This window comes from Physella acuta, unplaced genomic scaffold, assembly GCF_028476545.2.
Source record: "Physella acuta isolate Inbredline_101_S28 unplaced genomic scaffold, ASM2847654v3 ptg001016l, whole genome shotgun sequence".
Lineage (NCBI taxonomy): Eukaryota > Metazoa > Mollusca > Gastropoda > Physidae > Physella > Physella acuta.
This window is the reverse complement of record NW_026732533.1, coordinates 157,588-170,166: the sequence shown is the minus strand read 5'-3', so window position 1 is coordinate 170,166 and position 12,579 is coordinate 157,588. Positions and strand designations below refer to the sequence as shown.

The following is a 12,579-nucleotide window of genomic DNA, read 5'->3' as shown; positions in this document are numbered from 1 at the left end:
AATCTGACGAATCTGAAGAGTAGTCTGTGTGAATCTAAAGTCTGAAGTGAATAGTAAACATTAAGCCTAAACAATAATAATATTAAACATAGTAGTGTAGATTGAAATCTCTAGTCTAACTCTAGCTAGCAGTATTTTACTTTTTAGTAGGCCTATTTTAATTTAGGCCTAATTATTACTAATTAATTTTTTATTTTAATTTACGAAGTGACTACGCGTCTCGCAAAGCGTGGCCCCTAAAGAATATACTACGCGTCTCGCAGGTTTGATTTGCCACCTTGTAATTGAAAATGCTTACTTTTGACATCTCTATCACATCCGCTGTGGTAGAGTAAACAGTGTGCCAGCTGTAGGCTGAAGTTCATAGGCTCGGAGTTCAGAGTTCGAACCCGGGGTTAACTCCGCCGGTACTTTTTTTTTTTACATTTTTTTTTTCATATTGAAAATACGACGTAGACTATGATTCTTTTTTTTTTTAAATAAAATTTCCAACCATCGTCACTGTCGTGATTGCTTGCCTTACGACTATCCCGTGAGTGGAAAATCCCACCACGGCCCACGGTCGGCGAGGTCACTGAGTTCAGCAGGCCTAAAACATACGTCATAGACGTTCACACGAGATCGTCTGTCTTCTCTTCTCTCTTCCTCCCACCCCCCTCCCCCTCAAGCAAATAGATTTTTTTTAAGTTCACGTAGGATAAATAATATAGACTTAGACTTTAGATCTACTATCACGCATGCTAGACAGCTAGGCCTAAAGGTTAAAGGACAGTTTGATTTAGCTAGGTTGCTGCTTGTGCTAGATCTAGGACTATCATCTGACCTCACAAACTTTCCTTGACACTACACAGTACTGTTTTTTTTACAAGTACTAGACTCTTAGGTGTTGAAATAATATAGAGATCTAAATAGACTTAAACTCGATCTAGATCTATGTCAACATTAAATTGTTACCACGAAAAAAAATCGGGCAGACCTGATATCTTTTTTTTTTTTTAGATCGCGTGTCACCTAGGGTAAAGATTAAGCATAACGCGGAGCGAACTGCGCAAAGGCGGCCTTACGCGTAACGCGGAGCGAACCGCGCAAATGCGGCCTTTAATTTAAGCACAACATTTTAAATTACAAATCAATTTCACATCGGAGTAGTTGCAATGAAAGAAAAATATCTAGATCTAGAATCTAGAACCTGAAATAAAACAACCAGACTAATTCAATCCGACTATGACTAGTCAGTAGATCTAGTAACTGAGTAAATTCTTGGTTTAGTTTTAGGACAGTAAAATAAAATCTGCAGAAGCTAGTAATGTGAAAAAAAGAGGGGATGAGGAGGGTTTTAAATAAATATTTATCACATTCTACTATATAAATGGAACGCTGGTCTACATTTTCACTCACACCATAGTGTAGTATTGATGTGTCATGGGGATTATCAATATCATGTGCGGTGGCAGTATACAGTTATAGAATTGCAACATACCCCTTAATTGTATTTTATTTATTTCTTGTCATTTTTGTGTGGATTTAATTCTACTTCTGCATATTTATATTGCCTTATTCTCTAGCACCGGCCAGTGTGCACAGCTCTGTTCTGTCATCATATCTTAAATAGCAGTCAAGTTATTATAGTCTATGATAGCTAACTAAGAAGGTTAACACAATACAAAGAAATTGATACCATTTTGTCATTTCCCGTTTCATATTTTACCCAAATCGCTTGCAGCGTATACATTGATTATACAATCTGCTACAGCATTCTTGTTTCAATACTTCCTCATTTTTGTGACAGTAAATAAAAATGTTAATGCAATATTATTAACAAGCAATATTAGTCCCTATAAATTTTTAACAATTTAGCTGATCATCACTTGTTAAAACTTGTTTTATGAAAATTGTCATTAAATCTGCTTCCTATTAACTTCGACAAGGACATTCAAGTCTTAGTAATGTATAGTAATATGAAGTGATATGTGAGTTTTTAACATTGAACCACCAGGTGGCAGCCGGAGAAACCTCACAAAATGGACCAAGGGTGTGGGAGAGAGCTTGGACTGTCCAAGAGATGCGTAAAGAAGCAGGAAACTGGTCATTGGCAGGAGATGCTGGTGTAAGTTTTTGATCCCCCCTTTTGAAAAAAAAATACACTGTACATTTGCATTGATAACTGTTAATTTGTTGTGCAAGTAATGTGAAAACTTTGTTCCGATATTTAAGTTTAAGGTCGTGTTAATTTTGTAATTATAGTTTACATAGTTTCCTTTACAATTTTTCTTATTTTTTTTCTTAGCTACTTCAATATTTACAAGAATTTTCCCATAGAATGATATCTAGAACACATGAGATAGGTAAAGATGTGGATGGATTAGTTCATGAAGCAAAGGTAAACAGTATATTATAATGTTTAAATAACAAAATATGATGTTAAAATATGTTTAACCTATTTTTTTACTGCAGAAACTGTTTAACATTTACAGGCTTTATGGTCCTGTGTTAAGGTTTTATTTCACAGACTTAAAATTATTTCTTTCCTTAGCTGACAGGTGTACGAGTAAACAATGTCATCAATGATTTTATCATGTTGGCCAATACACAGTTTGTAGAAAATGTAAGTCATGATAAATAACATTCTCATTTGCCTTTATTAATATCTCTGGGTAGAACATAAACATAACTTATATATATGTATAATGTTATAAAGCTTTTAACTTCAAAGAATGTAACTTGTTTTTTTTTTCATTATAATTTATTTTTTGACCACTGTTTTATTTCTTGTGATGTTTTAAAAAGTTTTAGTTTTTCTTGTTTATAGTACTGTAATCTAAAATGTGGTTTAAAACCAGCATGTTTTGTTTTATATAGTTAAATAAAAAAGACTAGTTAATACTTTGTTATTTGTCTACTTTTTAGAGAGTTTATGATGAAGATGTCAGCCAAGAACCAACAAAAGAAGAGGAAAAGAAAAATGAAAAGGAGGTAATTTAGATGATCATTCTTAGTGTTACTGCATTAGACCTTTGTTTCCTCCTCGCGCTATTGAAGATTAATATTTCTCAACAGATTTAATGCAGAAGTTTTACAACTGTTTTAACTTTTTCAGAGAAGGAAATATTTTTATTTCTTTTAGTAAAAAACAAGTTTAAAAAAAAAATTCTTATTGTTATTTCTGTATTGCGTATTTTAGGAGAAGAGCAGAGAAGAGAGAGAATCCGAGCTGATCCCCCGTGTTTCTACGGCACTGAAGCTGGGCGTGGATGTGATTGACCAAGCTTTTGAAAGACTTGAGACTGCTGGTGTTGACTCTGACTCAGAGGAGGAGGACACTAACTATAAGGCTGAACCTATCCTTGAGGCCAAAGTAAGTTTTTTTTTACATGTTTGTTTTTGTATGGCACAAAAATGTTTAGCGCCAGAGGTACATTATATTAGACTTTATTTAAAATTGGTGCTAAGTTTTGAAAATATGCTCTGATCATCAATTTTCACTATGATTAATTTAAGAAAAACTTTTATGACTCTCTAGGATCCATATGCTAATAGACTGCTACCATATTTAATTGGTACACCTCAGTTTATGGAAGATGATTCAGTGGGGCTTACAGAAGATATATCAGGTGTGATCTACCTTCCAATGAATAATTAAATTACAATTTTTTTAATAAAAATTATTTACACTTTTATTTATCTGAGGTTTTTTAAATCTCTTCTTGATTATTTAACGTTTTTAAATGTTAATTTACACTTTAACAAAATATGATGTTAGATTTGTATGGTTAAGTAAACTGGAGACAATTAACTCTTGTGTATTGAATGTGACAGATGAAGATGCTGAATCAGACCATGGGAGTATTAGTGTTAGTGAAGAGGAGAAATCTAGTGATGAGGAAGAGGAGGAATCAGAAACCGAGGCACGTCTTTTCTCTTAGTCTTTTCTCTCTTATCTGGTCTTTTCTCTTAGTCTTTTCTCTCTTATCTGATTACTTGTAACACATGCGTACATTTAAAAAAAAATTTAACTTATAAATTAAACACTGTTAAAAATTATTTATTACATATATGTATTTAAATTCACGTAATTTGAAGATCATGTATTAGATTTGTAAACAAAACATTAATATTTGGAAAATAAATCTCACTGTAATCAAAGCTACTATTTAATAAAAAATGTATTTATTTCTGTAAAATCATACTTTCAGTATTCATCGAGTGCAAGTTCAGGTGATGAAAGAAAACCAACTCACAAACAACAAACCAAAACCAGACAGACATTTGAATCAGATTCTGAGGTAAATATTGTTTATCAACTCTGTGAACAATCACATAATACATTTAAAATCAATTTAAAGGTTACTGTTTACGTCTGTAGGAGGAGACAAGTGAAAGTGATGAAGATATTTTTGTTGACAAAAAGACAAAAAGTAGAGACCAGGATGAGGAGAGCAGCTCCGAGGAGAATGAAGAAGTGGAGCAGGTAGATAAACCAGAAGTAAGTCTGACTAATTGGCTATATTTTTTATACTCAGTAATTAGATTAAAAAGATAACTCCAGCTTTAGTAGCATATTCTTTGAGAAGAAATCTAGTTCTTAGATGAAAAGCACCCTAGATTGGCTTTTAAAACAACTTGCCCAATTTAAAAATGTGGATTAGTTTATTGATCCAGCTCCAGTTCTGTAACAAAATTCTGACATAATCAAATTTTGTGACTTGTATTCAGGCACCAAGAGGACCTGTAGATTTTGCTTCAGAATTGGCAGCAAAGCTTGGAGGTGCTGTTCCCAAACCCCCAGCCAAGAAAGAACAAAAGATTGAAGAAGATTCTGAAGAAGATGGTTGGGCAGAGAAGTCGACAGAACACAAAAGTTGGTTTTTGCCTTGAATCACAATCACTTTAAATTTGCTCAATTTCTGTTTGAAACGTAACTTCAGTTAAGGTTGTTTTTTTTTGTTGTTGTTGTAAAACTTGAATAATTCACTGAACTGGTTACTTTTAAAAATATAAAATTATCTATTATCAAAAAGCAGCAAACCCTGTCATATGACATGCATAAAAAGAAAAAGACAAATGTTTAAATCTGATTTATCATTTTGTTTCCCTTTCTCCTGAATTCTGCTTGGTTTGTTCTGTGTTCAGTATTTCTTTGGTTGTTAAGTGTTGTCCATAAATAAAGTCACACTCAGGGAGGTGGGGGATCCGTAATTTTGTGATGTGTGAGGGGGGTACAGAGAGTATGACGTACCACTTTTCCACTTTAAAAACGTATTGTTGAAAACTGTTTTTTGTAAATTGTAATTGATAGTGATTAATATACTGAGCTGAATCAATATTTTAGAAATCAATTGATTTTTAAAAAAAGTTAATCTGCAATTGATAGACTGAAGTGTGATGTCATTTTAGGGAGGGGACTGGCTTTTTGTGATGAGTGATGGAGGGGTGGGGGCAAATATCTTTTTAAAAAATCGTGACCTCTTTTATGCATGACTCCTTATTTAAGTTATAGACAGACACTTAGCCAATTATTTTAAGAGATACCTAATCTATGATAACTGTGAATGACATCTTGACAATGTAGCTTTGATTTCTAGCAACATTTATTGAATCAGTACTATTTAAATATATCTTATATTGTATGAATCATGTCAATTAGGAAAAAGAACAATATCCAAGGAAGAGAAACACAAACATGAAAAGACAGGGAAAACTAAAGGGAAGAGCTCACATTCTAAACAAGATGATGGTGGTACGGTAGCATTGATCACTTTGTTAAATGAAAATCATAAATTAATTATTCAATAATACTCTTTGAGTACACTTTATATCTGTTTAAGTGAAACAATCCTTACATAAATTATTGGCATCTTATATAATAAAAGGCTTACAAATTTCTTGTGATTACTGACCAACATTTAAATTTCTTCACATCACTTTTTTGTAAAAATTTTGTTTATTGCAAATTTTGAAATGAGAAAACAATAGAAAATAAATGAATCATTTGTTTACATTGTGAAAAAGTTTCTTTTGTTTCTAGATGATCTGTTTGGACACCCAGATACAAATGAAGATGACGACTTTTTTGCTAAAGGTGGTGGCTTGTTTTCAAGCAGTAAAGGCTTGTTTGATGATGATGAGGAAAAAGAAAATGGCGAAGTGAGTGTTATCCTCTGGCTTTCATATTTAATTGTTGTAAAACTTGGAATCAAATTTACAGAAATAAAAATGTATTTATACATAACAACCTTTTAAGACTTTTTCTCAACCACTTATGTAATTAAATATCCTCAGCTACATTTATTTTCATTTATTCCATAATTTTTTGGTTCCTGAAATCTCAATGGTCTATTTAAAAATGTAATTTCTTATGTTGCTGCATCAATTTAGAACCCATTTCTTCTCGTCTATTAGTCTGACCTGTTTGCTGACACCAGTAAGTCTAAAGGGAAAAAACCGGCTAGAGAAAAAGCTGGCTCCATATTTGAGGACGAAGATCTGGAAGAAACAGAAGCCAGTAAGGACCAAAATCTTTTTGAGTACTTATTTGGAAAACAAATCTAATCCTAATTTTTTTTTAAATTACTCAGCCAGAAATTTGTATTTTTGAACTGGTATTTTAATATTTTTATTTTACATTACAGAAGAAGAAAAAGTAGATTCACGTCCTCGCACTAAGAGTGGTAAGGTGTTACCCAAAGGTGCTGTGTCAGTATTTGGAGCTGTCGGAGGTGGGTAAAAAATTTTTTTATTTCCTCAATGTTTAAGTGTTTGTAGTTTCTCTTAAACAGGCACAACTAACTTGTTATATTGCTTTATGCTAGGCAAACCAAGTCTTCCTCTTGCCATTAGGTTTTTTGTCCCCTCCACCACTGCATGCTAAAGCAGGTGGGAAGGAAGTTTGGTTGGGGAATTACCATAAGACAAAAGACATGGCACTGGATTTGTAACTTAAGAGCAAGCATGTAATCTTTGTTAAAGTGCAGAATTACAATATAGACTCCTATATCTATTGTTTGATTTACCCTCACATACAGTAGTTGGTTTTAGAAAATCTATTTATCTTTAAGCCTCACATTACAACTTCTGCAGCTATTTGTTTTGAAAAATTTTCTCAGGGGGTTGTTTGAAAGAAATCGCAAGTCTAATGTATTTCTATTTTAACCATTTTAAGCTTTGTTGACAAGATCAAATTATCCACAATTATTAGCTGTCTTGTAAGAGTAAACAATGGTGAATTAGTCAAACTTTTTAAATTTTTAAAAAATGTTATGAAATAATTTTAATTTAACCAAACCTGTTAAATTAAAAAAGTCTCATTATAAAATAGTATTGATGTAATCAGATTTGTTCAGTAAAAAAATAAATCTTGTTTTATCCCTTATAGAAAGATTGCTTACAAATTCTTGGGTATAAAAATTGTTGTGGTTTAAATTGTTTTTAAAAAAGTTAATTACACCAAAACACTTGAGTCAAGAACCACTTAGTTCTTCCCCTTAACACTTGTAGTTACTTCCCTTTACTTGTTTATATTATCTATTTTCTCGAGTGTATTCCCTTCATACATACTATTTATACTTATTTACAGATGTTTATCCGCTAGTTGTTTTTGTTATATTAGCTATGTAGACTTATTAACCAATAATACATTCACCTCTCTATTTTAAAAAATAATGTGTAAGTTTTTAATTTTTGCTGTAGAGGAAAATAAAAAGGAATTGTTATTTTGAAATGTTTGTTTTGTAGGTGACTCAGGCAAGGCTGAAGTTTCAGAAACCCACACGGTGAAAAAACCCACAGCCCAGCCAGCAGCAGCCACCAAAAAACCAGCCGGTGGATTGTTCGATGATGACGAAGAGGAGGATGGTTTGTTTGCTGGCGTCAGTGCAACCAAAAAAGTTGAACCTGTCAAAAAAGGTTTGTAATTTTATCAGTGGTTAAGTTAGTTTTTTCTGGTGTCAGTGCAACCAAAAAAGTTGAACCTATCAAAAAAGGTTTGTAATTTTATCAGTGGTTAGGTTAGTTTTTTCTGGTGTCAGTGCAAATAAAAAAGTTGAACCTGTCAAAAAAAAGGTTTGTAATTTTATCAGTGGTTTGGTTAAATTTCTTTTGGCTAATTGAAATAAAATACTTGTGTCACTTTGGTTTTTTTCACTACCATGTTGTATAAGAACCTACTGCTTAATGTATGCTTATTAAATTTAGTCCCTTACATTTACACAATGATTTTAGCGCTGAAGTTTTCCCCCCACTTAATAATGACTCTATGAATTAAAATATAGCACCATATTTAAACAATTTAAAAAAAAACTAGTTTAATGGCTATTTGTTAAAATATAGCACCATATTTAAACAATTTAAAAAAAAAATTAAACAATTTAAAATCTGTAGTCCACCTGTTTAGATTTTGAAATGATTCTTTTAAAAAAATTATTGTGTATCATTATTTCTAACTTATAGGACTTATACTATTTTCTTAAGCTATCTTCTAGTTGATCTTTCAAGATGCTCAGCTTCATATTATGATCTTCTCAGTATCACAGAAGTATCTGTCATACAAGATTTTAGCTGTGTCCTGTCAACTCACCATTCCCTAAAGCAGGGCTGCCTACTTGTACGGTTTTGCCCGTAACTTTACGATTTTGACACCCAGGTTACGGAATTACGATTATGCTGCAAAATTACGGTTTTGATTTCAGTAGAGACCAAAATCGACTTTAGTGTAAAAAAAAAAATTCTGATGGTAACTTAACTTTATGTTCCGGTCTGAGTTTTATATTTTAATTTAGCTAGTTATATTTCAGTATTTCAGTGTGTTATCCGGTTCTAAGGTTCTCAGCCTCTTCCGTAACAATCCCCCTCCCCCTTCCCTTCCCGCTCATGTCATGGCTGGCGGCAGTGGTGTTTATATTGTGAACTATTGACCCCGCGAGTGGTCTGTGTTACCTCATGAGTCGGTGTTGTCCGTAGAGAAAAAAAAGGGCGTGGCCTAAATCATTGAAAGTCTGGTCGCGCAGTCTGGCGAGACATATTTGCTGAGGCGGTATTACGGCTAAATGTCTAAATAGCGAGATATCGAGGCATTTTGTTTGAGATGTGCGAGAAGACAAGATTTTACTAAACAACGAGATCTAGGCTCACCTAGATCAATTACGGCTCATATTTTTAAAATTGTTCTTTTCTTCTAGATATTACATTGATAAAATGTAGATTTTAAAAAAAAAATATTCAAGAAATATGCTAATTCTAAACATTGTCACCCGTCGGCCGCTTACGTTTTCTTGTTCGCGGGAGAAAAAATGCTGACACACACACAGTCGAGGGGTCACTGAGTTCACATTGGTTTAGATATCCGTAGTGTTGGCCTATTCATACGTCATACTACTCATTGCAAGAAAAATTCCTATTGGAAATTTTCCATTGTCGCCTTACATTCTGAATTTAACGGCGTTTTTTTTTAAAAACTAATTATTAGTCCATAAAATAAAAAGTAGCACAAGTCGCCGACTGTCATGATTACGCTGATGAGCTTTATGATCATATAATATGGGTCTTATTTACATTGTATTTAAAAAATGTGTAAAAATACGGAAAGTTACGGAAAGTTACGGAAAACCTATGCTCTTGTTACGGGGAAAATTTTTTTGGGGTAGGCAGCCCTGCTAAAGTCTCTGTTAAACCAGAAATGAACTCTCAAATAAATTTTTGTTGACCCTGACAAAAATGTCTGAACCCTGAAAATAAACTTTTTATTTGCTCATTAAGTGTTAACCAAATAGTTGAATTTTTGTTGACTTAGACAAAATTTTCTGAACCCTGAAAATAAAGTTTTTATTATGCTCATTAAGTGTTAACTAAATAGTTGAATGCAGTAGTCTAACAGCCTCCATTAACTTGAACCTTCCAGACCCCAGCGCTGGGAAGAAAGAGGCAATGAAGAAAGTGCTAGATGTGTTTGCTGATGATGACGATGACGAAGATTTGTTCGAGTCAATCGCTGCACCCACCACCAAGAAGAAGTCCCACAGCACTGTAGGGTTGACCGTGGAGGGTTACGACGAAGATGAGGTTGTGGAGGTCAAGAAACAGGAAGCTGAGCAGCTCAGAAAGAAATCAACCCCTGAGAAAAAGGTAAATGTCAGACAACTCTTTTCAAGTCTTTCATAAACATTTTTAGAGTAGTTGCCCTTAGTGAAATATTGATCAAGATTTAAATTATTTATGATGCTAAAATTATGTTTAAAAAAATCTATTAAAACTTGTAATGCATGTTACTACTTTAGCCATAGCATGTATTGGTGCGTTCAGCTAATAATCACAATTAATTTGATGTTGGGTAGCCATTTTGGAAGTTTTCTAGAAGCAATTTAGAAAATTCTATACTGACACAGAAGCTGACTCATATGTGAGCAACTATTGAAACAAACACTTGTTTAAACTAGTGAGATCTTTTCTTTCAGCTACCACCAGGTGCCGTGTCCATGTTTGGCTCAGGCCCCAATCCTCTTGTGGCGGCTCTAAAGAAACAGAAGCCACCCTCAGATAGTGATGTGAGTTGATTATCAGATCTTATTTAGCACCATGTTTAACTTGAAGCTCTCTTGTGCCAAAAGTTTAACTGACACCTCAGCAAAAGCCTTACAAATATTACAAACTTTTTAGTACAAAGAGTTTAAATTGTAGCTCTCTTGTACCAAAAGTTTAACAGAAACCTCTGCAGTAGCCTTACAAATATTATAAACTTTTTAGTATCAAAACATAACGGAGGTTTAATGCAAATGCTACACCTAGATAACCACACACAATAAAACCTGTTGCTTGTGACATTTCCACAGGATGAAAACGAAGAAGAAAAAACAACTAACAGCCCTAGCATTGGCTCCACCAGTTCAGCCAAGGGGACAGAACCTGTGAAAAACTTGGTCAAATCTGGTGGTCTGTTTGATGAAGATGGGGAGGAAGATTTGTTCTCTCCCCTGACTAAACCTAAAAGGTTAGTTGGCCCCTTTTTGTTACTCCTTAATGTCACATTGTCACACCTTGACTGTGGTGTTTGTTGATGTCACATCTTGACTGTGGTGTTTGTTGATGTCACTGTGGTGTTTGTTGATGTCACACCTTGACTGTGGTGTTTGTTGATGTCACACCTTGACTGTGGTGTTTGTTGATGTCACTGTGTTGTTTATTGATGTCACTGTGGTGTTTGTTGATGTCACTGTGGTGTTTGTTGATGTCACTGTGTTGTTTATTGATGTCACTGTGGTGTTTGTTGATGTCACTGTGGTGTTTGTTGATGTCACACCTTGACTGTGGTGTTTGTTGATGTCACACCTTGACTGCGGTGTTTGTTAATGTCACACCTTGACTGCGGTGTTTGTTGATGTCACTGTGGTGTTTGTTGATGTCACTGTGGTGTTTGTTGATGTCACTGTGGTGTTTGTTGATGTCACTGTGGTGTTTGTTGATGTCACACCTTGACTGTGATGTTTGTTAATGTCACACCTTGACTGTGTTGTTTATTGGTGTCACTGTCGTGTTTGTTGATGTTTCCAAAAGTACATTGCTTATTGAGTTTGATTTTAGTCTAGTACCTAAACCCTCTTCTTTGTTTATGTCCATTCCACAGTAATTACTATACTAATTAGTGTATGTGGCATTTTGTGTGTGTATATGACCACTATAAATAGTGTATTTGACTGCTCTAACATGATGTATGCAGTGTTACTAGTGTTTGTGTCTGCTCTTGTATGGCTACTTTACAGTGAATTGTTGACCCCACCTAGTGTTAAAGCCTTTATTATAGCGATAGTGTTAGATACAATTGTGTGTTATTAACAGATGTTTCACAGAATTTTGTCCTATTGACAAAAGTTATAGACACAATTTTGTTTAACCAGTATTAACTTTATAATTTGCTAATATTTTTTGGTATAAACAAACATATCAACCATTAAGGGAAATAACCATTTTTTTGGGAGTATTAATTCCCCTTAATAAAAACGTTTTATTTATCCATGTGTATTTACATGTGATACCAATTTCACCACTGGTCTCAGACTTTAATGTAATTATAGTTGTTCTGGTGATCTACTACACACAATCATGGCAAGCTAATCTCTGGCCTTTAGTCCTTATACTGTGCTTTTTATTTTCTACTGTGTAATTAATGAATGTGCCACCGGCTGTGTTAGCCCTCATTAGACCCACCTACACATTGAACGTGGGAGCACTAGGCTGCTGTTGGACCAAACTGGCATCAAGTGTTGTGTAACTCTCCTATAATTAGAAACAGGATATCTACCCCCCCCCCCCCTTCAATACGTCTTAATTCCAATACACAATGTGTTACAAAATAAATGTGGGTTTCTTTACATCTTATGATGTGCTTTCTTATTTCTAATAATAGTGATGTATGGGAGATAATTACTTCCCTTGTGTATCCCCTCTGAATAAAATATTCTATTTGACCAAAGATAACGCGTACCACAGTTATCCTGATAGACCACTTACAGCCTTAGGCTTACAATGTACTGTACATTAATTCTTTATATACAAATACTTATTATTTCCTTCTTGAGGCAACTAGCCCTCTAG

The 12,579-nt window shown here is 33.9% G+C and overlaps 1 protein-coding gene across 4 annotated transcripts in view; it reads left to right on the top strand.

The window, feature by feature from the left end:
• LOC131954614 (WASH complex subunit 2A) overlaps positions 1–12,579 on the top strand; it is a 38,067-nt gene that overhangs the window by 325 nt on the left and 25,163 nt on the right. For all 4 annotated transcript variants that reach the window (XM_059318391.1, XM_059318389.1, XM_059318390.1 and 1 more), the window contains exons 2-19: positions 1,997–2,107; positions 2,288–2,380; positions 2,534–2,605; positions 2,908–2,973; positions 3,182–3,355; positions 3,521–3,611; positions 3,817–3,905; positions 4,194–4,283; positions 4,364–4,483; positions 4,714–4,858; positions 5,645–5,737; positions 6,026–6,144; positions 6,400–6,502; positions 6,630–6,716; positions 7,732–7,902; positions 9,893–10,116; positions 10,446–10,535; positions 10,821–10,978. In XM_059318391.1, the coding sequence (XP_059174374.1) occupies positions 1,997–2,107; positions 2,288–2,380; positions 2,534–2,605; positions 2,908–2,973; positions 3,182–3,355; positions 3,521–3,611; positions 3,817–3,905; positions 4,194–4,283; positions 4,364–4,483; positions 4,714–4,858; positions 5,645–5,737; positions 6,026–6,144; positions 6,400–6,502; positions 6,630–6,716; positions 7,732–7,902; positions 9,893–10,116; positions 10,446–10,535; positions 10,821–10,978 (2,096 nt within the window). The remainder of the gene's footprint in view (positions 1–1,996; positions 2,108–2,287; positions 2,381–2,533; positions 2,606–2,907; positions 2,974–3,181; positions 3,356–3,520; positions 3,612–3,816; positions 3,906–4,193; positions 4,284–4,363; positions 4,484–4,713; positions 4,859–5,644; positions 5,738–6,025; positions 6,145–6,399; positions 6,503–6,629; positions 6,717–7,731; positions 7,903–9,892; positions 10,117–10,445; positions 10,536–10,820; positions 10,979–12,579) is intronic.